Source organism: Coffea eugenioides, chromosome 2 (genome assembly GCF_003713205.1).
Source record: "Coffea eugenioides isolate CCC68of chromosome 2, Ceug_1.0, whole genome shotgun sequence".
NCBI lineage: Eukaryota > Viridiplantae > Streptophyta > Magnoliopsida > Gentianales > Rubiaceae > Coffea > Coffea eugenioides.
In genome coordinates this window covers 78646052-78670924 of record NC_040036.1, presented here as the reverse complement: position 1 = coordinate 78670924, position 24873 = coordinate 78646052, and the positions used below count along the sequence as shown (strand labels likewise).

At 37.1% G+C, this 24873-nt stretch overlaps 4 protein-coding genes across 5 annotated transcripts; 1 reads left to right on the top strand and 3 right to left on the bottom strand.

Moving 5' to 3' along the window:
• Nucleotides 1-54: 54 nt before the first annotated feature.
• LOC113763863 (mechanosensitive ion channel protein 1, mitochondrial) lies at nucleotides 55-5548 on the bottom strand. Of its 2 annotated transcripts, XM_027307840.1 has the most exons (8): nucleotides 5440-5548; nucleotides 4341-5190; nucleotides 3959-4230; nucleotides 2597-2697; nucleotides 1397-1504; nucleotides 539-760; nucleotides 325-406; nucleotides 55-181 (listed from the first exon to the last, which is right to left on the bottom strand). In XM_027307840.1, exons 2-8 carry the CDS (start codon nucleotides 5084-5086, stop codon nucleotides 156-158), a joined length of 1557 nt encoding a protein of 518 aa, XP_027163641.1. In that variant the 5' UTR covers nucleotides 5087-5190; nucleotides 5440-5548; the 3' UTR covers nucleotides 55-155. The 2 variants fall into 2 exon arrangements, with proteins under 2 accessions (XP_027163641.1, XP_027163639.1); XM_027307838.1 differs by having other exon boundaries at nucleotides 55-406.
• Nucleotides 5549-6275: 727 nt separating this feature from the next.
• On the bottom strand, nucleotides 6276-7718 carry LOC113760351 (UDP-glycosyltransferase 91C1-like). Its single transcript, XM_027302900.1, has one exon. It carries the CDS (start codon nucleotides 7716-7718, stop codon nucleotides 6276-6278), a length of 1443 nt encoding a protein of 480 aa, XP_027158701.1.
• Nucleotides 7719-12860: 5142 nt separating this feature from the next.
• Nucleotides 12861-15602, top strand: LOC113761255 (probable polygalacturonase). Its single transcript, XM_027304154.1, has 6 exons — nucleotides 12861-12994; nucleotides 13256-13597; nucleotides 13855-13975; nucleotides 14080-14254; nucleotides 14462-14532; nucleotides 14642-15602. Exons 1-6 carry the CDS (start codon nucleotides 12956-12958, stop codon nucleotides 15346-15348), a joined length of 1455 nt encoding a protein of 484 aa, XP_027159955.1. The 5' UTR covers nucleotides 12861-12955; the 3' UTR covers nucleotides 15349-15602.
• A 104-nt stretch (nucleotides 15603-15706) lies between these two features.
• Nucleotides 15707-23581, bottom strand: LOC113761256 (mitogen-activated protein kinase homolog MMK2). The gene is made up of 6 exons (XM_027304155.1): nucleotides 23032-23581; nucleotides 21440-21569; nucleotides 19608-19745; nucleotides 18029-18361; nucleotides 17115-17298; nucleotides 15707-16396 (listed from the first exon to the last, which is right to left on the bottom strand). Exons 1-6 carry the CDS (start codon nucleotides 23208-23210, stop codon nucleotides 16224-16226), a joined length of 1137 nt encoding a protein of 378 aa, XP_027159956.1. The 5' UTR covers nucleotides 23211-23581; the 3' UTR covers nucleotides 15707-16223.
• Between the last annotated feature and the right edge of the window lie 1292 nt (nucleotides 23582-24873).

Below are 24873 nucleotides of genomic sequence, written 5' to 3'. Positions count from 1 at the left end.
AAAAAAAAATTAAGCACCAATCAACGATTTACAAACTTCAGTACAAAAATTGCATGCTGGGAAAGAGCATCTGCAATAGTTTGTAAACATGTTGATAATGTAAATTTTCTTCTCAAGCAGAAATGGCACTATAGCACACCATAGCACCGTTGTTCCTAGAAGCACAGCTTTTTCTCGGACCCTGCACTTCGGAATCCAGTGTAAACAAACCTCTATACAACGAGTCGAACATGCAGCAAACTAAAACTGTAATGGCCTAAAATCAGTGGTAAGGTTTCTTTTTAAAGCTAATTTGCTAGTAGCTAGTATCTTCCGCGTAATTACCAAGTGAAGCGCCATGTTGCTTGATTATCTTAACTGACTGAAGAAGAACATCCTGCTGGGTGGCGAAGAAGTGTTCTTTACCCTACATTTGGAATAGCAATAACGGTTTTTATCAAATCAACAGTGAATAAAAGCATCGCATGAATCAGATTAACAAAGCTACATGAACTGAGACGTAAAGCTCCAAGATAAGACAATTTGAAAGCGAACATACCATCGCTTTTAGATTGCACCCAATAGTAAGTTCTGCAAATGATCTTTCCACCCTAGACAAGAAACAATATGGTGCTTCCTTTTCCAAGAACACATTCGAATTGGATCTGAGCATAATCTTTATATCTTCCGAAATCTTTGGAATCACATCAAAGTCACCAATTTGGACAGGGATTTTTGTTGTGACAGCTTGCCATTGAGCACGCGATTTATTTACAATCACCTACTTAAAGCAACCATTAGTGAAGAAAATTCGCATGAAGTTAACTTGAACAAGACTAAATGAAACACAATAAAGAAAGTCATTTCTCATGCAATGCCAAGGTAAAATTAATTGAAGCTAACCTAAAAAAAAATATTAATTGAGGCTTGAACGAAGGAGGGATCATTGGCCAGCTAAGCATTTCATCACACACAGGCAATGAGAAACCACTCCAGAAACTGAGTTGAAGACTCTCTAGTTTCAGAGGTAATCCTGATTTAGAATAGTAGTAAAGAAAATACAGCCAGTTACAAAGAGAATGCAGTGCAACCTTTTAGGCAGCTAGGCAATTTCCCATGAGACAGTTACAGGAGCCCGATTAGGTGATGAGACTTGAAAAAATGCAAGTTAATAATTTTGAGAATCAAGAATTCAAAACATGACTGCCAGAAACTCTTCAACAAAATCTACAGCATCCTAGCAGTAGCAGCAAAATTATGCGTAATTGTGTCCACAAAGAATTCTGCAGCCAACACTTCCAAGTGAAAAAAAGCCTCAAAAACTCACAAGCATATAGTTGCAGAGCAACGATGAAAACCCAGAAAAGAAAAAGACCAAAATCCAGGTTTTGAAAATTCTAAAACAAATAAGACCCACCTGACTGGAAAAAAGAGAATTTGGGACTATCACAGGAAATTTTTCTGAAGTCAGCAATGATGTAGTTGTTAGACCCATATCTATCACCTGACCTTCCACGGAACCTGCCTGCAACAGTGGTAGCAGAAGGAAAATTATGCACAAGCTTCTAAAATACAATCAAAAGCCAACTTCTATCACAACGTTGACAAAACCAGTCAATCAAAATATAATTTTCAAGTTGTGCAGAGGAATGGAAAACCACTCGGCGACAGCAGGATCACCAGGGCAAAGAAGGGGGAACAAATAAGGAGGTAAAGAACTACTTGGATTTTGAGCAAAAGAAAAGCCCAAAGAAATTCTTAATGTGGTGTTTGTTATTGACTGAGATTTTAAACACAATCAAGGGTTGTCAACTATGTCAACTATTGTTTATGCCTATTGTTTATGCAGTAACAATGGCATAAAAATTACATGACCTTGAGCAAACATTCCTATGATTTGTAGCAAAAGAACTAAATTATGTCCGTGCACATTGATCTCAAACTGGGTTAAGATTAATTCTACATGATTTTCCAGAAGGGATTACCACTTTTACACCAAAGGTTAAGGCTAGACACGCCATCCCATGACTTGAAAATGCCTAAACACTCTGCTGGGACTGATGTTTCCACTTCTCTTCTTTAGTCAGGAACGTTGCACATAGTAGAAAGCAAACCTATATCATATTTTCTCAAACATAATATTGTGACCCCAGATCTTAAAACTAAAAAAAAAAAACAAAGGAAAAGAAATTTTCTGACATCTTTGAGAGTCAGTTAACCACATACCATAAGCACATAACAAATACTCCATCCCGTACTTTATTAAAAGAAACAAACTAGTTAAAATTGTTAATAGTGCTGAAACAGTAAAGACGTGAGCCTGTCCAACAACTGCAAGAGGATCTTTATTCATTTCTATCCAAGCATAGGATACCATTCTCCAACAGACAATATCTAGAAGTGAAAATGAAACCAATCAAATTTAAGCTGGGTGTCTTAACTTGTTGGAGAGAGACAAAGAATTATCAACAGATGGCTAGATGAAACAATAGTTGGCTAAATGGATAGATTAGTACATAGGTTAAAAGCAACTAAACAGACAAATCAAAACACATCATACACATACAAGGAGAAAGAATCAGAACATGAGTACGAATAAACAATAGATTGGACATACTTTTATCGTATCTCCTATTGAAAAGGGTCGCGAGATCTGTACAGATAGCCCACTGAGTACATTCCCAAGGATGTCTCTAGCAGCAAAAGCAGTAGCCACTCCTGCATGGCAAGTCAAAGCATGATGATATCAATTCTCAATGCTTTTTAAACTTAACCATAACTCTTGTTTAAAAATACAGAATGCAAGCATTTCTTCCCCTCCAATTGGGAAAAAAAAAACAATTAACCTCTAATAAGAATTTTCAAAATCAGGACAGCTGAATAAAAATATTCACAAGTCTTAGTGCCCTTTTTTTGCAATAACCAATGCAAGCTCTTTGCCTTTCATTCTGCTTTTACTTTGATAAAAAAATAATGACCATTTAATCCAACCATGGCATAACATAGTGACTACAACCTGTAGCTTCTACTACATTCGTAAACAGTTGTATAATAATCCCTATCAGACCTTCCCCTGATACCAAGTTCTTTCTTAGTGACTACAACCTGTAGCTTCCACTACATTCATAAGCAGTTGTATAATAATCCCTATCAGACCTCCCCCTGATACCAAGTTCTTGACCTTGAAATATCTTCTAGAAGGCCGGATGTATGATGCTAAGAGGTGCAACAGAAATTACAGTTGCTCAAATATCCAATAAGATGGTTTTCAATAAAATACCAATACGGGGACAGGTCTGTCCAATGACAGAAGCAGGAGGCTTAATCCAAGAACAACGCATTCAGAGCTGTTGTAGCTGGATAACTGAAAATAAGAAGTTTTATCATGAAGTAATCCTAATTAGAACTAGAAAGTTAAAAACCAAGGCACATATGGAATGGAAAAATGGACACCAAAGTCAAATGTCTACATTGTCTATGGTATATTCTTGGATAGGTCAGGTGAAAAGGCGCTCTTATGTAAGAGAACTTTCTATTTTCAAGAAGTAGCCAACAAATGATATAGGAACACTAACAAACACTTGGCAGCTTCAACATCCCTTAAAAGCCAAAAGCTACAAAGGAATATCAGAAATCTAACCAACATAAAAAGGATACATAGAATACTTCATTGAAGATAACATGACTTGAATAAAACCGGAAAGTGAGCTCCCCAAAAAAACAAATCTACCTACATAAACCTTTATTGTTCAGTAAATTCTCAAACAAATTCCTGAATAGAGATATCAGAAGTAATTCCAAATAAACATGGACAAGATCAAACTATTTGGCTGGAATGACCGTAGAATGCAAGTAAATGTAAGTCCTTATCAACACTTAGAAATCTGCATTTCCAGAAATTGACACTGAAGTGTCTACACTGACAAAAATCTGTTCACTACAGAAAAAACAGCAAAAACATTAGCTGTGCAAAACTCACCTCCTATGCCTCCTACAGTTAGAATAGACTGTACAGCCACTCCACATGCCTCAGATAAACCCATCAATCCAAGGACAAATAATCCAACAGAAGAGATTTTATCCAAGGTTAGCAAATTGTCTCTGTCAACTCCACTCTTAGTAGCCAAAGCTCGAGTAATGACATTAGTCTTCCATCGATTCAGGAACCAGATAAATGAAAGAATAATTGCACCTCTCCAAGCTGGAGCAATGTATTGTGCTGCGATAGTTGTTGGTGCCACCATGACAGCACTGCATGCACAAATTAAACAAAAAGAAAAAAATTACAGTAAAAAAATTGTTAGGACCTCAATTACAAAAAACAGAGGTATGAAAGAGATACAACTACTTGGATATCTTACATCTGAGAAACTGCCATGAAGGTTACAAGATATCGAACTGGTTTCTCCAAAGCACCCCAAATACTGTTCTCATAAGGAACAGGCCCCCACAATGAGCTTCCAGATAACAAAGCCGCTGGACCTTGTGTTGAGTACTTATGAAATCTCCTCAAAACACTTGGCAAAACCATCCAAGCTAATAACGTCCCCATCAAAGTTCCACCAGCAGGAACAACCACATCCCTCAGATACGGATGTGTATCTAGCAATTGCTGAACATGAGGAGTGACTTCACTTGACGCCTCTCTAGCCTTTTCTCCTGTATATGTCACAGCATCTACGGTAGAGTTCCATATCTCTTTAACTTTCTCCGTCCAATCACTTGCACTAGAACCACCATCACCTGAAGCAGCAGCTGGAACTTGCGAGCTACCATCTTGGCTATTGGCACTAGACGAATATGACCGACAATTCAACATAGGACCAACTCCACCAAAAGGGGCACTACTTCTTATAGCCAAATTCGAGAAGCTGGACCCAGAGGGACTAGTATACTTTCCCCTACTATAACCATTACCAACAGCAGAGTCCAAACCCGTGATTCCCAATCCACTGCAAATAGGATTCAACTTAAACCCCGATTCTCTGCAATATCTACTGTAATAATTTCGGGTTCCAAAAGCAGATGTGCGTCTGACGTCAAATGAGTCCACGAATTTTGCAGAATAACAAAGTGATCTTAAACGTGAAAATCTAACAGCAGCCATCGCAATGTAGCACTTCAATATTAAGAAAACTTATATGTAAAAGCCCAATTAGTCAGAGATCAAAATCCCCTACATTAGAAATCCAACATATCCATCCGGTCATCCTGCAAGAAACAATAACAAGTAAAACCAAAAAAAAAAAAAAAAAGACAAAAGAATTTCATTTTCAACGCTTGTGAATTGCGCAGTAAAGAGATGGGAATTAATGAAGTACTCATATTTTATAATCGTATTCTGCCGTAAGAAAGAAGCGATCAAACACGAAGCATTATAAGGGGAACGGAGAAGTAGAAATACGCAGCATTTTAAGGAAGTTGGGAAATTATTTCATAAGCAGCAGAAGGAGAACTTACCAGCTAGAGCTGAATTCAGTAGTAGCTATAGTAGTTTAGGAACAGCATCAATTTGGGATTTTTCCAGATGGAACATTTCACATAATATGAATTGGGCAGTGGGAGAGGAGAAGGATTTTTTTTAGGGGAGGGTTTTGCTTGACCGGCAAGACAAGGGGCCCTCAGGTGGGCCGGCATCCGCAAATGGAGTATAATAAAGTGTAATTGGGATAATTCTCACTGAAGATAAAAAGTATAATAGCTTGGAGTTACCAAAAACTCTCAAAAATTTTTGTTACCAAACTTTTTGTCGCGTATCCTTGAAAATTCCTATTACCAAACTCTAACTTGTATATTAATATCGAGTTTTATTCTACCTATTGTCATTCAAATAGTTGAACCAACAAACTTTACAAAATATGCGTTTTATTTTTTCTAGGGATATTCAGGTAAATTTATTTTTGTTATTTTTTCCTTTTTTGAACAAAAAAATACTTATTTGCGCTTGTAGTAGATAATTAGAAACTCTTTTTTGTTTTCTTGAATGGAATATGAGCTACCTATCCTGGCATGATTTACTAATAAATGCCTTCCTTACCTAAGGAAATCAAATCTCTTACTCTTGTAGTTAGAAAGTTTATATGAAATTTTCTTTCAATCTTGCAGAAGTTTGCACCATGGTACTTGTTGTTCTTTGATATAAAACGAGGATTACAAAGCTTTAAATTTGCACTCACTACAAATACGGTGTCTGATAAAATGACATTTTGGAGCTACAAGTTCCTGTCCCATGCTATAGTCCCAAAGATGAGTAGTAAATTATAACGTGATTCTCATCTTGTAGTCCCTTGCGGCATCTAAGTTTGAACCCCATTTTCAGTCTTCAAGTACTCCACAAAACGTTCAATGTAGTAGCCATTAAGCTCTCGATCTCCAAATAAAGCAGCAGCTTCAGCAGCACGAGCCCTGAGGAGTCTCAGGGCTTCCCCTTCATCCTCAACATTTGGCACCATTGCTCGTCTTAATGATTGAGCTATGTCATCTTTGCTGAAAGATCCATCCTCACTTCTCTCCACCTCAATAGCCAGCCCTTTCTCCACCAGATACCTTGAATTCAGGCCTTGATCAACTATGAAAGGCAGCACAACGAGGCTGTGCCCATACTGCAGAGTTTCAGTGACAGACCCCCACCCTGCATGAAACAAACAACCCCCAACTGCAGGGTGCGCCAAAATCTCCCTCTGCGGCGCCCATCCTATTTGGATTATTCCTTTCCCCCGAACCCTGGAGCCGAAACCTGAAGGCAGGATATCGTCTTCATTATCGCTGTCACCCCAGCTCGGTTTCTGCAACACCCATATGAATGGTAGCCCCGAGACCTCTAGCCCGTAGGCTATCTCATGGATTTGATCTTTCCTCAGCTTGCATTCACTCCCAAATCCCACAAATACTACTGACTTAATCGGCTTTTGCTCATCAAGCCATTGAAAGATGTTGTTCCAGGATTCGTCCCTCAAGTTGTTCGACGTCTCAGGGGGAAGAAATCCCAGAGGGATCGCAGGCTTTCCAGTGATCTTCTCCTGCAGGTTGAAGTAGTCTCTTTCGAATTCTGGGCAAGAACGTATAGCTACAGCCTTACAGGCTTGGATTACTTTGGCAATCCTTTGTCCAGTCGCGATCCCTGAAGCATTCTCGTGGTAAAATCCAGCATGTACACCGATAGCTTCGCGCTTTCTGTAAGCAACCATCGATGGAAAATCTACCCATTCCGGTTTTCTCATCAGACTTTCAGGAGTTGACCTAACCCGTTTTTGACCCTCACCGGCCAAGTATTCAGGCGGCCCGAAGAAGACTGCAGTAGCAGCAGAGAAGGGGTAGAAGCAAATAATAGGGATGTTGAGTTCCTGGCCCACTTCACCCGCCCAATGGGTGAGCAGATCTGCAACAATCCAGTCAGGTGATTTTGCTTGATCAGCAATGAACTGCTTGAAAGGATTCTTGAGGAGATCATATGCTATCTTTAAGTACTGAATTTTATGGAACGGAATATCGATTGTAGCTTCAGCACCTTCCGGCAAGAGGTTCCTGTCAATTGCCGGTAGTGGAAGACCCACCAAATCGATTGAGCCTTCGAGATCAGGAGGAAGTTTAGGAAGTCTCTGGATATTTTTGGTCGTAGAGACGAGTGAAGCATGAACTCCTGCTCTGGCCAAGGCAATGCTAAGCTGGAAGGAAGGCATGATGTGGCCAAATGCTAACCATGGTAGCAATACTACATGAATATTTTCGTCACTGGCCATTATTTCTATTCGATGCAAATTTGCAAGTGAATTCTCTGCTCTCTTTCAAACTATGGAGTTACTATTACCCTGAATTGTTCGTTTGACAAAAAGAGGAAATTTTAAAGGAGTCGTCCTCAGAACTGAAATGGATATCGACAAATCAAAAGTGATGAATTTTGCAGACCAAACTATTTGTTATTCTGACAACCCGCAACTTGCTACTTTATTTTCTTTAACTATGAGGTCCCTTGAAGGCAGGACCCCAATTCATTCCGCATCTTTTGCTCCTCGCAGGACCCAAGAGAAGCACGGGGATTTTGTATTACTGTCAGTCTTCCAACTTTCGCTGTTAGAGTTTGAATCGTATAATTGAACAGTTAAAAATAGGAAATGTGAAGGGTGTGGGAAGAGAAGCACGGGGGGACTTTTAGTTTATAATTGAGCAAAGGTAACGGAGTCCAATCATATCCAAAAAAATTTTATAAATTTATTTTTATTTAAAATTTTAAGTTATGCTCATAACGACCAACAATTGTAGATTTTATCAAATTAGAAACTCGCCTCCCTATACATGTTTATTTTTCATAAACTTTTTTCAAAAAATTAATTTTTCAGAGCTTAAAGCCAAATATTTTGAAAGTAATTTTACAAATAATTATGATCTTTATTACTCCCTCCGTCCCACTTTGATAGTCCTGATTTTTGTTTTTTCACACAGTTTAAGAAAAAGTAGTTAACTTTTTTGAAACAATCAATTTAGGTAACTATTTTCCTAAAATACCCTCACATTAATTAGAGTACAACTTTATGGGAATTTGAATTGATGGTAAAAAAAAAATCAACTCTCATTATATGGGGTAGGTTTATAGTAACAACAACTTACATTGAATAATGGTATTTTAGGAAAATTAAAATATAACTACATTCTTCAATTGGAAAGTGGACTACAATTTGGGACAGATGAAAAAGGAAAACAGGACTATCAAAGTGGGACGGAGAGAGTATTTGTAGAGTATGCTTTGATCTCTAGATATTTATCACTTTTAGTAGAATAGAGATGGTAACGAGGCGGGTTTAGGACGGCAAAGTCTCTCTCATCCCTTGGCGCATGCACCTGCATCCTTGCCTCGCTTCTCCCATGGGTGGCCACTCTAATTTTTGTTTGAATTTATTTTTCCAACATATATAACAAAATAACGACTCTGGTAAGTGTTATTTTGGATTATTCCATGTTAATAATCGTTATATTTTACAAATAACATGAGATACTTGAAAAGAACCAAAAAAAAAAAACTAATGTAACAAAATATATCATTTTACCTTGACAAATTGGTAAGAATGCACAGTTTTCATATTATTTATTATATTATAAATATGCATATATGATATGTATAATAAATATAGGTATTATCTGTAGCCGGGGGAACAGGGCCGAGTGTCTAAGCCCCATTTCCCACCCCATTTGAGGCGTGAAAGAAAATTCTCTTCATCTCCCACTTCGCCCCATTGCTCTTCCTGCAGAAGCCCATTTTCATTGACCATCCCTAACTTTTGAGCTTGTCTATATATTAGTCTCCCATTATTCTTGAGGTGGAGTTTGATGACTTTAAACCATATTAGAGTTTATAGTATAGTCAATGCTAACTAGTGATTGACGACTATACCTTGAGATAATTTTGACATATATATATATATTTGTTAAAGAATTAGGGCTGTGAGTTTTATATGTCATTTCGACAAGGTTGTTTACGGCGGAGGAGTGCCTAAATTTTGTTTAGAGTGTCAAAATCATTGGAAATATGAAAGCTTGGGTTTGTTTTTCTTGTGAAATGCTCTCTCTTATGTGACGTGACATGTTTAATCCACAAGAATTTACGTGTAAAATAGTATTGAGTTTGGTTTAACTCATTTTCATTTAAGTACTTTGATTATACTCATCTTCCTTACTCTTTCGTGCTCATTTGCTTTCCAAGAGAATTGGAAAAACGGAACAAATATCATCACTAAAATTCTTTCGCCAACAATGAATCGTGGTAGGTATCCGTGTCTTGAAAATTATTAGCTACGCTACACTTCCCCTTTCTATTTACCTCAATATGTCGTCTAATACCCAAATCCAATCTTCACTTCTCTCCGAACAAAACGATGTGCTCACATTGGAACTTGGAAGTCACCATTCACTTTCCTTCACCTAGATGCAGGTGAATTCAAATGTTTTTCATACATAGTTGGAGTTGCTTTATAAAATAAGTTGGAGTTGCTTCAAAATTAATCTACAGGTCACCTTTTCCATGCACGACATGTAGAAGGCCATTAAAGAAACATGCATTATTTGATCGCTGATATCGACCACCAACAGCCCTTTTCAGCTCTCTGAAAAGACTGCCGACAAATCATGTATTCTTCTCCTTCTTCTTCTTCTTCTTTTTTAAGAAAAAATTTTGTTGGATTCGGATTCGTTCTTGAAATCATAAGATCGGGGATTCTTATAGATTGTTCACCAACACCATTTTCATATTGACAGCAGAATTCGAACACATAATCTTTTGTGATAAATTACCAATTGTTACCAATCGAACCAACATGCATGGACAATAAATCATAGCCCCCCCCCCCTCCCAAACAAAAACATGCATTGCAGCCAATTGTAAGCGTTGGATGATTGCATTTACTTGTACAGACTGCTCCATCCTATGACTATAAGCACACATTCTTTAGTAATTATGTGCAACATTTGAGAACAAAAATTAATTAAAAAAAAGGATGCTAAAAAAATGGCATGTTTATTGATATAGCATTAAAAAAAATATATACATTTGTGATTTTTCTGAATGGTGCACGGGCTAAAAATTAGACTTGTATTATCTGACAGGAAAGTCAAAAATGAAACGAAGCCTGCCATTGTCCCTCCATTTGAGTGGCAGAAAAAGGCAACATCATGGAAAACACCAATGTGGATCATGGATCATGGATTGTGGTGGGAGGGAGAATTCGGAGGTGGGCCATGGGTTTATCGATGGCCCGTGAAGTGGGTCGGCAATGGTGCGGTGAGGTGAGTGAGAGTGGGCACAGGGTGATCATCACGAGACACTAATATTTAGCGAATTTAGTTTTTTTTTTTTTTTTTTTAAAAGGCTCCTCAGAATGGGAGCCACTACTGATTCCGTAACTACTTTCCAACCGAACCGGCCTAAAAGCCAAAAAGAAGAGACATGACCCACCCACTTCAGCTCACGGGCCTATAGTTTGTTGCTCTATGCTTGCTAGACTATGCTAATTGATGCTTTTCCAATTGTTCTAGGCTCAAGAATTACCAATAGTAAATTTATATGCGGTTTGTTTAACCGGGTGCCGTAGTGTACTCGTTAAAATGTATTATAGATGTTATATTTTTGAAAAATATAAAATTAATTTAAAAAATAAATAATATATATAGTAAATTAAGTGAATACTATGTGTATTAATAAGTACTCTAAGGACACTCGTTAGAAAAATTCATTTACATGCTTTATAGCTTTAATAACTCAATTATTGATTACGAGCATCTAATTTTGTAGCATTTAGTATTCAAGATTTTAGATAAATGTACGGTCTTAATTGATTGCTGTCTCGGTGCCCTGAGATGACCACAAGTATTCGTTTTCTCAAAAATTCTTTCACACTTTTATATTGCATAAAATTGCAACGAATAATTTACTCTGCCTTTTTTTTTTCAATAAATAATTTACCCTTTTTTTTAGTATAAATGAGAAGGTTCGAATCGAAACCTCTTACTTACACTCTCTCTTAAAAACCGTCCACCCTTGACAATTAGAGGTGGCAATTTGTCCCAAGTCCCAATGGGTTACCCATGCCCATGGGGACTTTGGGCGGGATGGGTATTGGATTTTGATATTGGGTTTAAAATGGGATAAATCCCAATTGTACCCATTAATTGATGGGAATACTTGGGAAATACTTGGGTACCCATTGGGCTCAAATAACAAGGGCTCTGTTTGGTTTAACTATTTTTGGGGGGTATTTTTGAAATATTTTATTATAGCAGTGTATATGAAAAATTTTTACTATAAAATTTTTTTGAAATATTTGATATACTAATATGGATGGGATGTTTTTTGAGTTATTGTATATTACTGTAACATTGTCTTTGAAAAACTTATTTTTTGAAAAAATAGCCAATCCAAACGGAGTCTTAGATTCAAAAATTATCTTTAACAATTTTTATAGTCATACTAGAGAATATAATCTAGTAGTTTTCCTAGTCATTATCCACAAGAATTTTCAACATTTCAGTCAATTTAGACCTGTCATCTTTGGACAATGATGAGAATAAATATTCAATACCTTAAGTACCTTGGCCATCTTGATATATGTTGGAATATGACTGTATATCTATTTTTTCCTTTATTTGTTAATCCAATTTTTAATGGGAATCCTGAGTATAAAGCATTTGCATGTTTATTTAATAAAATTAAAAAAAATTTAATAAATCAAAAATATTAAAATTATATAAAAAATAAAAATGAATTAAAGGGAAAAAATATGTAGAAAATAGATTTGGGTATTGGGCGAGATCAATCTAAACCCATCCCAAAGTGATCCCGCCCAACTTAGTCCCAAAATACATATGGGTAAGATTGGGCTCAAACCCATATGACCCGGTTCCATCACAAACCCAAGCAAATCCCGCCCATCCCGCCCATTTTGCCACCTCTATTGACAATGAATAATCTACTTGTTTTCCTTTTACTCTGTTATACTACTAATATACACCAGATTCGCAGTGCCTGGACATATTATGCTAATTTGGTGAGCAATTAGAGTTGGACCGTTATTTGTCATCAATTTTGCACCCCTAACGCTCAAAGATCGATAATTTCTATTCTAATAACTTAGGTACCATGATTAAAAGGATGAAAAGGTCAAAGAGTGTGAGTAATTGTTTTCCCTGTTTGGCTTTGGCAGATTGTGGTTACTTTAAAGAAACCTACGTGCTTTGCTTGTCCCGGAAAAGTGACCTCAATTCTATAATTAACGGAAGAGTTTTCTTGTGAACTGAAAATCTCGTGAACACCACAGATTCTTAAGCTCAATATCTAATCAAACCGTAGATTAGCAAGAATGTTTGGGAGTATAGAGGAGCCAGCCAGCTTCTCTCTCGTTTTTTGTCTATATATACTCTGAACCCGTGACATGCTCTCCATCATAACGTGGTACTACTAGTTACTACATACAACATTCCCAGAAAGAAAGAGATGGATTCCTTGCGGAAATGCTTCCCTAGTCTTCTTCAAGTAAGCTTCCATGTCCATGTCTTCTTCTCTCTCGTTCTCCAATAGTCCCTCTAATGGAGTAATACATATACAATCAAGCGAACGACCAATCTCCACTGACCACATTTCATCTTCTGTCTGGCTGTATTCATTCTGGAAATGCAACCATTTAATGGATACAGAGCACAAAAACAGAAGATGGGATTTGTCCAGAAACCAACCAAGTGGCACGGGACATTTTCATTGTAATAATCGCCTTTTTCTTTGGCTGTGTCTTGACAGGTGGTGAAGTTTCTCGTGCTGGTTTCGGCAGTGATTTGCGTAATTGGCAGAGTTGAGTGCAGAAAATCAAGAATTTTGGAGGGCTCATCTGATGTTTTCGAGTACTCGGCTATAAGTTGCAGAGGACACAGTGCATCCATAGAGGAATTCGGTGGAGTTGGAGATGGAAGGACGTTGAACACTAAGGCCTTTCAGGAGGCAGTGAATCAGTTGAGCCAATATGCATCAGAGGGTGGGGCTCAATTGTATGTTCCTGCAGGCAAATGGTTGACGGGAAGCTTCAATCTCACCAGCCATTTCACTCTTTATCTCCACAAGGATGCTGTTCTTCTGGCTTCTCAGGTTCCATTTCCCTTTACATTTTTAATTCAGCGTCCTTCTTTTTCTTTTTTATATAATCAGTTCTTGTTAAACAATTTGGCCACCAGGATCAGGGATAAACATCCTTGTTCATTTTATAGCAAATAATAACCAGATAACGCTCATGCATGTTTTCCACTTTTATACTGTTCAATAATCATATGGATTCTGGAAATTAATTCTCAAACATTGGCTGAATTACTGATTTCATAAATTTAGTAACACTTCTTGATCATCAGGATATAGGTAGTTGGCCAGTTGTTGACCCCTTGCCATCATATGGCCATGGAAGAGATGCCGCGGGAGGAAGGTACATTAGTCTCCTGTTTGGGACAAACCTCACTGATGTGGTGATTACAGGTTTGCTAAACTAACCCATAACTCTACTAATCCATTGGAAAGAATAGAGATAATTCTAAGACTGAATCATGGATTTACTTTTTGCTTGTGCTATTATTGCATAGGTGATAATGGCACAATTGATGGCCAAGGAGCTCTTTGGTGGCAGCAGTTCCACAAGAAAAAGCTAAAATTCACCCGACCTTATCTAATTGAGATCATGCATTCTGATACTGTTCAGATATCAAATCTAACCCTTGTCAACTCTCCTTCCTGGAATGTCCATCCTGTCTACAGCAGGTAACTTTTACCCCTTTTATTCCCCTTCCCAAAAGAGAAAAAAGCTTCAATTGTTGGTTCGGCAGCAAATTGTCCTGTACCCTGCACATGAATATATTTCGTTTGATTAATAATAATTTGTGTTGTAATAGCAAATCAGTAGCCAACTAATGTTTGGCTTTGTAGCTGGTAACTATTCTGATCATTTTTTTGCTTCTAATGTTTCAGCAATATAATCATACAAGGCATTACTATCACAGCTCCAATCACTTCTCCTAACACAGATGGAATCAACCCAGGTTTGTTTTTGTCCTGGAGCACGAAAATTCCCCTGATTTTTTTTTTTTTTAAGTTTCTTGAAGAATAATCAAAACTAAGGTAAATCTGAATGTTCCCATTCGTGATCAGATTCTTGCACAAACACAAGAATTGAGGACAGTTACATTGTGTCTGGAGATGACTGTATAGCAGTCAAAAGTGGGTGGGACGAGTATGGCATATCATACGGGATGCCAACAAAACAACTCCTCATCAGAAGACTAACCTGCATTTCACCCTACAGTGCCGCGATAGCACTAGGGAGTGAAATGTCTGGAGGAATTCAAGATGTCAGAGCCCAAGATATTGTGGCCATCAACACAGAATCAGGGGTCAGAATCAAGACAGCAGTTGGTAGAGGTGGCTTCGTCAAAGACATATATGTCAAAGGCATGAAATTGCAGACCATGAAATGGGTATTTTGGATGACTGGGAACTATGGATCGCACGCTGACAATCACTATGACCCTCATGCATTGCCTGCGATACAAGGAATCAATTACAGGGATGTGGTGGCTGACGATGTGAAAATGGCAGCAAGACTCGAGGGAATTTCTGGGGACCCATTCACTGGAATATGCATTGCTAACGTGACCATAGGGATGGCACAGAAGGCGAAGAAATATCCATGGACTTGTGCTGATGTCGAAGGCATTGCCAGTGGAGTGGTGCCTACGCCTTGTGCGTCACTGCCTGATCAGGGTCCAGAAAAAGTTGGAATGTGTGATTTCCCCCAGGAGAATCTGGAAATTGAAAATGTTGAGTTACGGAGCTGCTCTTACCAAATAAGGTACTAGCAAACCTCATCTATCCAGTAGCTTAGCTGCTACATTGGTTTCTTTACATTATCTAGATTTCAATGATTTTCATGCTCATAGGCCAGTGACATTCAGTTGCTCCTTCCTGTATGATAAGTCCGCCCCAATATTATAGACGCCGAACCTGTTAAGCCCTTAAATATATGCTAGCCAGAATTCTGTAATACTGTTCTTTTCTTTTTCTTTTTTTGTCAAATTTATAGCACAATCTACCGTGATAGACTTCTCTCAAAGCAATGATTTACAAAAGGAACTGCAGTCAAGACTGAAGTTAACCTTTCACGAGTAACCTCATCATTGTTAACCGAAATAATGCTATGCTGCTAGGACTGGCAAATCAGAACCGTACTCCTTGTCAGGAAATGTCAAAATGTCTCAACAAAACAGAGGAAATAGTACAGTGCTTTTACAACGTCAAAGCGTAGCAAGCCTCAGACCAGCAAAATCACAAACTATGCAAAGTTCTTAGGACAACTACTCAGTTGCCTTGATACTCGATAACATAAATTATTTGATTAGAGTTATGCAATTGAACAGAAAATTACAAGATAAGCTCGCAGCAAGAAGGGATCCTTCTCTTTTGATCACCCAAAGAGAAATTGGCATTCCTAGATGTAAGTTGAGCCTATGTGAACGCTGCTTCAATTTCTTTGTACAATATTAGAACATTTAAAATACAAAGAAGATGACAGAAGAAAAATCTAATGAGATCTACCATGTAGAAATTTTGTCAACCTCAACATTTCCATTGTTTTATTTCATGATCCTAATCAGGGGTTTCACTCTGGATACAACACAAAGTATTCAGTGGAAGTCCGGTCAAAGAACTTGTTTATACATCATTAGTTCCATTCTCAATGAGTAGGATCCGGATTAAATTTTACGGATTCCCGCCAAATGAGCTCCTTGATGTTCTCTTCAGTGAAGGATGGCTGCTCAAAATCGAAAACAAAAAGCCTAGGACAAACAGGCTCCTCATTGATATCATGAAGAGGTCCCAAATACGGGTGGCAAAGTGCCTCGTCCACTGTCAAGAAACAACAAAAAGAGCCATTCATCAGGGCCACCAGGGAAAACCGCATGATTGACAAAATATTTAGGCTGTTCATCCAAAAAAATTGATGACCACCTTCAAGTTGTCCAGACATTCAACTTACAACTAAATCACCATACACTGCTTGAATTAAAATGTCATGTGCTCAGAAAGCTAAATTCATCTATTTTCTTGATGATCAAAATGCTGCTTGTTGCCTTTTTCCTTTGCCCAATGTTAAGTGTCAGTGCTCCCAAAAGCATTAAAAAAAAAGTGATTTTTTACCCAAACTCAAAACTGAAATACTTAAAACTATGTAGACAACCTTGCCAAACACTGGCCCCGTTTGGAAGGTGAGTTTTTTTGGTGTTTGTCTAAAGCTTTACTGTAGCTTATTGTAGAAGTTTTTAAAAAAATTTTTGAAGTGTGTTTTTTTTTTGAATATTTTGAAGTGTATAGTTTAAAAACTTTGAAAAGTTTTTTGAGGTTACTGTAGCTAAAGTTTTTAAAAAACTTGTAGCAGACAAACTTGGCAAAAAACTTGGCTTCCAGAGAGAATCTTAATTTTTGGCACTAATTTCCCAACTTATGTTTTGAAGCATGACAACAAGACAAGAAGTCAGCATAATATTACCGTTCAACTTCAACTCAAAAGTTTGATTTAGAATAAATGGACAAAGAGAGCACCGGAAATAGTTTAATCATACTTTACCTGTAATCCGTTTGCTTGGATCAAAGACAAGCATTTTTTCGAGCAAATCCAGAGCTCCAGCAGATGTATTAGGAAATCTAGCTGAGAACTGTTGTCTTGGGTATTGGGGAAGCTGCCTAACATACCTTCGGGCATTGTCACTCCGAAGAAACCCTAAACTGGCATCATCTGGTGAACCGATGAGCTTTGCAAAGTGAAAAACAAGTATAATTCAGAATCAGAAGTAATCCAAATCCAAACTATTGGACAACCATTGAACAAGAGCAGGCAGAAATTTTGAAGACATTAAATAAGTAGAAGGATTTCACCAGTATGGTTTTCATGAAGGTACCAATCCACTCATTTCTAATTCTATCAAGTATTACCTCTTACTTCCAATCCAATCATTTCTAATTCTATCAAGCATACCTCTTATTTTCAATCATCTATTTTTTCAAAATGCTATTAAGCTATGATGATTCTCTTGTTTTTTTTTAATTAAACAATTACATTTTCTACACAAGATGGTATTTCCCCCATAGAAAACGCATACATTTCAGTATAATGTGCTACTCCCACTGTAAAAATTTCTCCATTTCTGATGTTTATCCTGCAAAACTCAAAATTGGATTTTTGCAAACCAGTCAATCTGTAACAAGAGAACTTACTCATGTAGTAGCTAAAGAATAAATGTTTAAGCAGAAATTGATTACACAAAGGAATTATGGTATCTATACTACTCATAACTGTTCAAAGCACAAAAGGTCTGGACTAGAAGGCTAAGAGCGCAATATACATGAAAAGAAAGCAGAAATTCAATCTTAACCACAAAAGATGTTCCTCATCCTTTTTATCACAAAAAAACAAATGATATCCTGCAAACTTGCAACAGAACTTGTCACAACAAATCATCTTAAATGATATAACGAACATACCTCAGTTATAAGTCTCAATTGATGAACATAATCTTTGCCAGGAAAGAGGGGTTGTCTTGTCATAATTTCACCAAGTATGCACCCTACAGACCAAATATCAATTGCTGCAGTGTATTCTGAGCAATTTAGTAGCAATTCTGGTGCACGGTACCAGCGAGTGACAACGTATTCAGTCATGAAGTCTGTCTCAGATGTTGTCCTTGCAAGCCCAAAATCTCCAATTTTAAGATCACAATTTCCATTGAGAAGCAAATTGCTAGGTTTTAAATCACGGTGTAACACATTAGCAGAGTGAACATATTTAAGTCCTCGTAGAATTTGGTAAAGAAAGTACTGCATAAATAGTAATGCAAATCATTAGACTCATCCAATACATAGAGATCAAAACAACAGAGCCTGGAGAATGTTCAAAAACTGCACAAAGCATGTAACAGAAATATCATGTCCAAGGAGTGGTGATAAGACCATGTACTAGCGCATAGGTTCATAAACACATTAGTCTATCACAAGTGTTAGGTTAATATTAAAAAGAAAAACTGAAACATAATGAATAACTTTGACACCTCTCCACTTTCATTTCCCCAAAAAAAAAAAAAAAAAAATCTCTTTCCTGTTCATTTTGTTTGTAAGTTTCAAAGATCCTTAAATCATAAACACCACAATCACTACAATAGAACACAAATAGGAACAGAGAACAAATATCCAATTGGCCTGTTATGTTTAATTAGATGAAAATTAATGTTGAATGCCCAACGTAGACACCAACAGTTCTCCATGCAAGGCCAAAACTTCATCATGAAATTCTTGGATACTGCCATGAATGGAAGTTCAAGGCTAACAGTCAAAAAGTCATGTACTGCAATTTTAAATCAACATTGAAGAAGGTTAAAAAAAAAATGTAACAGTCCTGTACATTGGACACCCCATCCCCTTCCCCTCTTACTCACACAGACCCAAGCACATGAACATAGACAAAAGAAAAGCTCATTCCAGAAGGTCAAACTCAAAAACAACAGAGTAAATTGCAAATGCAAACTATCAGACCCATGACTATCATCATCACTTTATGAAATTACACCTATACATAAAAAAAAAACTCCACTGAAAATAACTTGTGTTGGACCATTTCAAGAATACCAACATTCCACCACATGAATCTCCTGTGCTACATCTAAAGGCATAGCCACCTTTAACTTGAAGGAAGGAAGTAAATACAACTAAAAGGGAAAAATAATTGAACTTTAGCTAGCCTGCTGTTGCTGCGTGATATCTCAAAGATGGAAAAAATAACATCCATTAAGGATTTCAAGGAGTATATTTCTTCTATTTTATTTTTTAAACAGTTTTCTTAACCTTTTTTTTTAATCAATGGAGTCCCACAAATAAACAGTTTATATGATTAAAAATAACATACTGGTGCCCTTTTTGCAGTTTCCAGGGGAAAAAAAAGGACCTCTTTTTCTTCGTAAAAGTAAAATAAAAAGATTATTTTGATAAGCTATGAGCATTTGAAATTCTTTGGTGCTAGCTATATATAGTAAGCAATTCTTGTATGTGCGGCTAGAGAATGGATCCAAACCCGACAATGATCATCAGTCAACTGTTGGTTGGACCGAATAATCTGGTGAAGATCAGTGTCCATTAGTTCATAGACAATGTAGACATCATTGAAGTTTTCCTTTTGCGGAGGCCGTATAATGTCTTTCAGTGCAATTATCTGTGCCAACAGAAACAGCACGAAGTTAGAATATATCTAAAAATGAAGAATCCCAGTAAGCTACAATTACCGAACCAAATTTAAGAACTTTAGACCCAAAAGAAGACACAATGGTTTGAACACAATTCAAAAGAAGAGAGACATAAAATGCAAACAATCAAGAGATCCTCTAGTATTTTAGACAAGGCTTTGTTAATTTTAGCCTCTTGATTTTAGGGGGAGAAAAAAAAAACTTTTGTGTTATATTAGCCTACAGAGAGCGCTACTGCTGCTCACGTGTAAGTTTCCTTTCCCTGTAAGAAGAGACAACCCATAAACAGATCAAAAAGCTTAATCAGAAATCATTTTCCTTCAAACATCTATAAAATATGTAGTTCTACCAAGGGAAGAACACAACAAATGGAATCTGTGGCCAACAGAGTGAATGGTACATAGTTTTCGATGAAGGCTTTGACAAAATTTCCAAATCAAAATGGCACTATCATAGTGACACTCAATACTCTGGAAATTACTTGGGAAAGTTGTAGAGGTCCCCTAGAGGATGGAGATTCACAATTATATGTTATAACCCGATACGTTTGAAGAAAAGACACTCACGCCCCCTTTTGCAATGTAATTTCCTGTCAAAGCAAGCAACAGAATAATCATAGGCATGGAAAACATGTCCAACTTCACACTACATGTGTGTTTTAATGGTGACGGGGCTGCGAGAGATTTAAGCACCTGTTTTTAAATGCTCTTTATATGCTTCCTTTTGCTATGTATCTAGACAATGCTAAATGCTTATAAAGGGATTGACATTTTATACAGGAATAGCTGTGGGCATCTTACCTTTCATCTACATTTACTTTTCATTAGCTGGTGGCTGGGTGTCATGTTGGTTGCCTTCTTAGACTAGAAACGGAAGGTAGGGAAGAACATACCAGTTGAAGGCGAAAGGAAGATCATAAAAGTTGAAGGAGAGATGCAGGATGTCTTGAAATCAGTGCAATTTAAGGCTATTCGGTAACTATATATAATCATAAATGATAGTGGGTTTCGATACTACTGTTGAGCAATCCAGGACTCTACTTGCTATGTGCATTTGAGTTCAGGAAAAAAGCTATCTTTACTGATGTAACTTTCTCAGGAGAAATTTCTTGTGAGGACCTACAAAGGTAGTCAACAGTCCACCTTGAGCTCAATCTTAATTCTTCATGGACTCGCTAGTTGATAAAACAAGCATATCCACATTTTTCCATAAATAAACTTTTTTTTTAGCGTAAGTGGGAAGGCTCAAACCCGAAACTTCACACTTAGACTCCCTCCCCCCAAGTAAACAAACTTAAATTAAAGGAGCCAGGCCTAAAGATTGCCTATTCCATCTCATCCCAAGTCAATCACATAGCTGTCCTGTGGCACTCTTGATTTGGATAAAATATAACTAATGAAGACTTTATTTCTAGCATGTAGACTTGGAAAAAAAATATATGTAAACAACAGAAGCAATGAGAAAAGAAAATGCAAAGCTTATGAAGACCAAGTAGCAACATGTTTACCCAGCTAGTACAACAGCTAAACAAAATTTCTATAACAATAAAACAATTGAAGTACTATAGCAGCAGCTAACACAAAGGTAGTAAACCAATTAGCACAACATGCATCTGAATCAAATCTTCAATCTTTCAGAGAACTGATACAGTAATGATACTTACATTATCGTGATCCATGTGACGAAGAAGCTTTATTTCCCGCAGTGTCCTCTTGGCATCAATTCTGTTGTCAAAAGCATTGCCAATCTTTTTAATTGCTACTTCCTCCCGTGTCTCTGAGTTCATAGCGGCACTAAATCAAATACGAAAAAATAATCACAAATTTTTTTTACAATGACATAAATCAAACAAAATTTTTTGTATATAAATACATGCAACCTTAGAATAGCACATCTAAATGAAATTGGCAGTCTCCAACTAAAATCCGACTCAAACTCAAAAGGTGCAAGAAAACCTGTTAAAGTTCCAAATCCCTTAAGAATTTATAAAGGAAATCAAATAACAATCCAATTGGTTGCATCGAATCAGCAATGCTCGATATTGAGTTAAATACCTACATGCAAGGGTTCACGACGAAACAAAAAAAAATGTGTTCTTACTCTGAATACCTATTGTATTGTGGTCATACACAGGATCATCTCCAATAAGTAGGGAAAGAAAATCACCAAAATAGTGAATGTCAAAAAGGTTTCCGGGAGAAGTAAATGACAAGAACCAAAGGAAACTACAAACAAATTCAGGGACATAATTAAGGTGAAATTTTCTACAATTAACAGGACAAAAGAAATGGTAAACTATATTCCTATCCATGCAAATGCAGCATAGAGTTCTGCACATCAGAAATTTGAAAGTCCCATAAAATGTGGAATAGAAATGGGGAAGGCATTCAAGAAAAGACCCTGAGAGTATTTTGCAGCAGCAGTAAAAGGTAGAACTTAAGCCTGGTAGCCGAGCAACTTTAGAGAATTTCATTGACATGATTTGCTAAATCACCAACGTCAAAAAAGTTGATAATATTTTGTCGTAATAGTTGAATTTAAGTTAAAATCATTTACAATAGCAAGTCTAGCATGGTAATGAGGGCATTTTGCCGTTTCACACATTAATCGACTACGCAACCATAATAGTGCACCCTACCAGTCTCCCTGATTTCATCCATGAATACTGCACTAGCAGATATGATTAACAGGTTTAACTATTGAGGCTACAGACTTGCACACAAGATATAATCTCCAGATTTCTAAATCATGAACTTAATGATCAGATGGTTTTGCCCCCAATTCCGACCTGATTAGCATTTTGCATTTTCTTTTGCAGATTTAGGTGGAAGATTTTCAAGACTTCAAGTAGATCTACATCACCTATTTACCCCTCCCACCTTTTTGGCATCAACAAGTATGATCTCAGCCATATGCATTATGTATTCTAGCTCCCAACTCTAAATGATCACCCAAATACTGTAAATTCCTTTTCCTACTAAAACCACATCTCTGAATGATTTATCAGCAGGTATCACACCTCTATTGAATTCCCAAAAATGAATTTTAATATGTAAACTACCAAAATCTAACAAAAGTTAATTTTAGAATTTTCTGTGGAAATTAGCGTCAACTGTACACCAAAGAAGATCAATTTGAGATCCTTATGATGTAATTACCAAAATCAGCACTTACACCACGCGTCAACAGATTCAATCACGAAAGCATAAGCAAATAGGTAAAACCCACACGTAAAGAAAGCTGCTTTACGCTTACCAAACGATGCCATAAGCCCCTCGACCCACAGGCCTAATAGGAGGAACGTACTTTCTTGACACTTCGAACAGATTACCATAGATATTGTACTGCACATAACGCCCACCATGAGTTGGCACTCCTCTTATATTATGACCATGGTGGTGATCTCCTGAACCTGAGCTCGACTCTACAGACATAATCAATCAAATTCTCCTCTACCTTCTGTTTTTCTTTCTTTTCGCTTATATAAAATCAAACTAAAGAATGGAAATTAACAAAAAATAACAAAAACCCAACTCAAAACAGCAAAAACCCAACTCAAAAAGTCGAGTCTTTGCTCAGGTTTTGGAGTTCTTGAAAGACTTGTCGGTAGCCGTGGAAGAAGGAAGAAACCTTTTTGACATTTCTTTTTACTGTTTTTCTTTTCTCTTTTCTACTACGTAGTATTTTCTAGAAAGAGAAAAGGGGCGGGCGGGGGGTGGGTTAAGTAATTACTAATGGGAAGTGTGAACTTTTGAACTGGAATGGCTGGTGGTAACCCGTGAAGTAAATTGGACTTTTTAATTGTGGGTTTGCTTTTTCTTTTCTTTTACTAGTAGGAGCACTCATATGGCCTATCAGCTTTACAATTTCTGTGAGAGTGATGATATCGATATGATGATTTGGCCGTTGTAACCTTCATAAATGTAGACATGGATATTCCACCACACACCTGGCCCCTACTATTCCCCAGAACAGAAGGACCTGCGATTTTGTTTTCTGCTAAATTTCAATCCAACAACAGCTTTTGTGTTTTTCTGTAGACGAGAAATGAGATATCCTCTTTGGCTCTGCCTGAGTGATCCTTTAATCCTTCCTAAATGATTTTTAGTTTGCCTTTGTCTAGAGTACTACATAATACAATTACTGCCTCATCATGTTTATAAACTACTTATCCATGCAAGAAAGTTGACTTCAAATTTGAGTGCCATACCGACCACCAAAGAAAATAAGTACTAGGTACTACTTATTGTCAAAATAATGATCAATATCCTCTCGTTGTATTTGGTTTTTATCTGATTGTTGAATTTCATCACTTCGTTGACAAGTTTGTGAGTATTTTGATAATCCGACCCACAGACTAGGCTAGGAGGAAAGGATTTACAATCTATCTGACCAAGAAAACATGTGGTCAAAGGTGCCCGCCATCATAAAAGACTAATAAGACTTCAACGGAAGCTTCCCTTTCCCATTGATCCCCTTTTCCTTTCCTCGTCTCTTTTGTATTTTTTTTTTCCTTTTACTTCTGTTGGATTGGAATTGGATGTCTATCTCTCTCCTCTCTGCTTTTGCACGATTCCAAGACGAGTGGGGAGCTCTGATTTGAATTCCAGCTTCGGTCTCCAGCAAGAATAGAATAGGAAGCACAAGAAGAAAGAAAATTAAACATGGCCGTGATCGCGAAGTACTGCAAGATCGTGGGTCGATTCTCGCCACAAGAAAGCCGTAGGACAGTTTCACACGTGATTAAATACTTTTTTTTTCTTTTTTTATTTATCAAAATTATTTTTTTCTCTATATTTTGCATTATTTTCTCTATAGTCTATATATTATGTTAAGTAGTCTTATTGCAAAGGGATAATTTCACCCGGGTCTCGTCGATTTTACATAATTACATTTATCTCCCTTGACATAATAAAGTACCTATAATGCCTTCTACTTGATAAACAATTCACATTATAACCCAGGGAGGGCGTCTTCGCCTTTTGAAAACATGATAAATTGTTATGTGACATCTCCAATTGTACAAGAAATTATCCTTAATCGAATTCATAAATTGGGCTTGACCAGGCGATCAGGAGACGAAAGAGGAAAGCTTAG